Genomic DNA, 1792 nt, shown 5'->3' on the forward strand with positions numbered 1-1792 from the left:
CATATGTAAGTCTTTTTAATGACTTGTAGCTTATATGGGTTACTGAAACATTCTAAGTTTTATTTCTGCAAGTAGAGATATGCACATGTTTCTAGGTGCCTGAATATTTATAGGTATGAAGTTGATGGGTTTGAAAGTACAGCAGCTTCTCTTCTCAGCAAAACTGACTGAATATAAAAGTATATTCAAACATAATTAGAGAAATAAAGCTACCACAAAATACAAAGAAGTATAAGAATAAATTTTTGTAATATTTAGAATAAAGGAGATAATTATACTTTTAAATTTTATTGTCAATAGATCAATGATTGAGTGCTCTACGCCAAAGGAATTTTCCTATTTTTTATATCTCAGCAGCAAGTTTTCAAGTTCTAACTCCTGATATTTCTTCAGAGAGGTTTGAATACTTCTAAAAATCAAGCCCTTGTAAACATGCCTTACATTAGTGCTTCCCAAGAGAAGTTAGATGCATTATCTTTTCCATAGTGATACTGTCTCGGAAACCCAAGGAGGGGTCGTTATGAGTCGGGGCCGACTCGACGGCAAACAACAACAACAACATCTTAAAATCTGTGATGTTTCTCTCCCAATAGGAGCACCTGGAAACTGACTTGACCTGGACCCCAAGAAATATCTTCATGCAGCTTATAAACAGTACCTGGTTTCAGCCACCCACTCTCCTTCTAACAGGCATCCCTGGTCTGGAGACTGTACAAATATGGATCTCTATCCCACTAGGTGCCATGTACCTAATTGCCCTCCTAGGCAACTGCACCATCCTCTGTGTTATCAAAACCACTCCCAGCCTTCATGAACCTCAATATATCTTCCTGTCTATGCTGGCAGCCACAGATGTGGGTCTTTCTTTATCAACTCTACCCACCGTATTTAATGTCTTCTTTCTGAATCACAGAGAAATTGAGTTCCACTTTTGCCTTATACAGATGTTCTTCATCCATACTTTCTCCTCCATGGAATCAGCCATCCTGTTGGCCATGGCCTTTGACCGCTTTGTAGCTATTCACAACCCACTGCACTATACTGTGGTTTTAATCCCTTCTAGGATTATTTGGATGGGACTTGTGGCTATGGCTCGGGGTGTGGCATTGATGTCCCCATTGCCAATCCTACTCAAGAAATTGCCCTTCTGCAAGGGCATCATTCTATCCCATTGTTACTGCTACCACCCTGATGTAATGAAGTTGGCATGTGGCCCTGTCAGAGTCAATATAATCTATGGGTTGTGCCTTGTCCTCTGCTCCTTTGGAGTTGACTCTATGTTCATTATAATTTCATACACACTGATTTTGAAAACAGTGCTGAGTATTGCCTCAAAAGACGGTCAGCTCAAGGCACTTAATACTTGTGTTTCCCACATCTTTACTGTCTTCATCTTTTATATACCACTTATTGTGCTGGCCTTAATTCATAGGTTTGGTACATTCCCATCTCCTCTTCTCCATGTAACCATGGCAAACCTCTTCCTCTTCTTGACCCCTGTCCTTAATCCCTTGGTATACAGCCTAAAAACCAAACAGATCAGGTCAACCTTGCATAAGGTATTCAAGGGCAGGAGAAATGTACTAAAGTAATAAAATGTGACCTTAGTGAAAAAGATACCTCAATCATTCTCTTTTATTAGAAACAGAAACAATATAAGACATATAAAGTAATAAATTGTCAGAAGTACATCTTCTTATACAGTAATGACATTAAGTGTAAATTGATTAAAGATTTAAAACAAAAGGCAGAAATTGACAGAACATCTTTATGAAATGACTAATATAATGCT

The 1792-nt window shown here is 38.3% G+C and overlaps 1 protein-coding gene across 1 annotated transcript; it reads left to right on the plus strand.

The window, feature by feature from the left end:
- The first annotated feature begins 638 nt into the window (after positions 1 to 638).
- LOC103212436 (olfactory receptor 51A4-like) lies at positions 639 to 1592 on the plus strand. The gene has a single exon (XM_007958411.1). The coding sequence runs from the start codon at positions 639 to 641 to the stop codon at positions 1590 to 1592; it is 954 nt and encodes a 317-aa protein (XP_007956602.1).
- The last annotated feature ends 200 nt before the right edge of the window (positions 1593 to 1792 follow it).

The sequence above is a fragment of the Orycteropus afer genome, unplaced genomic scaffold (assembly GCF_000298275.1).
Source record: "Orycteropus afer afer isolate SDZICR_OR568_19922 unplaced genomic scaffold, OryAfe1.0 scaffold00964, whole genome shotgun sequence".
NCBI classification, from domain to species: domain Eukaryota; kingdom Metazoa; phylum Chordata; class Mammalia; order Tubulidentata; family Orycteropodidae; genus Orycteropus; species Orycteropus afer.

Excerpts from the sequence above, each read along its gene's own strand:
- LOC103212436 (XM_007958411.1), top strand. The coding sequence starts at position 639 with ATGCAGCTTATAAACAGTACCTGGTTTCAGCCACCCACTCTCCTTCTA.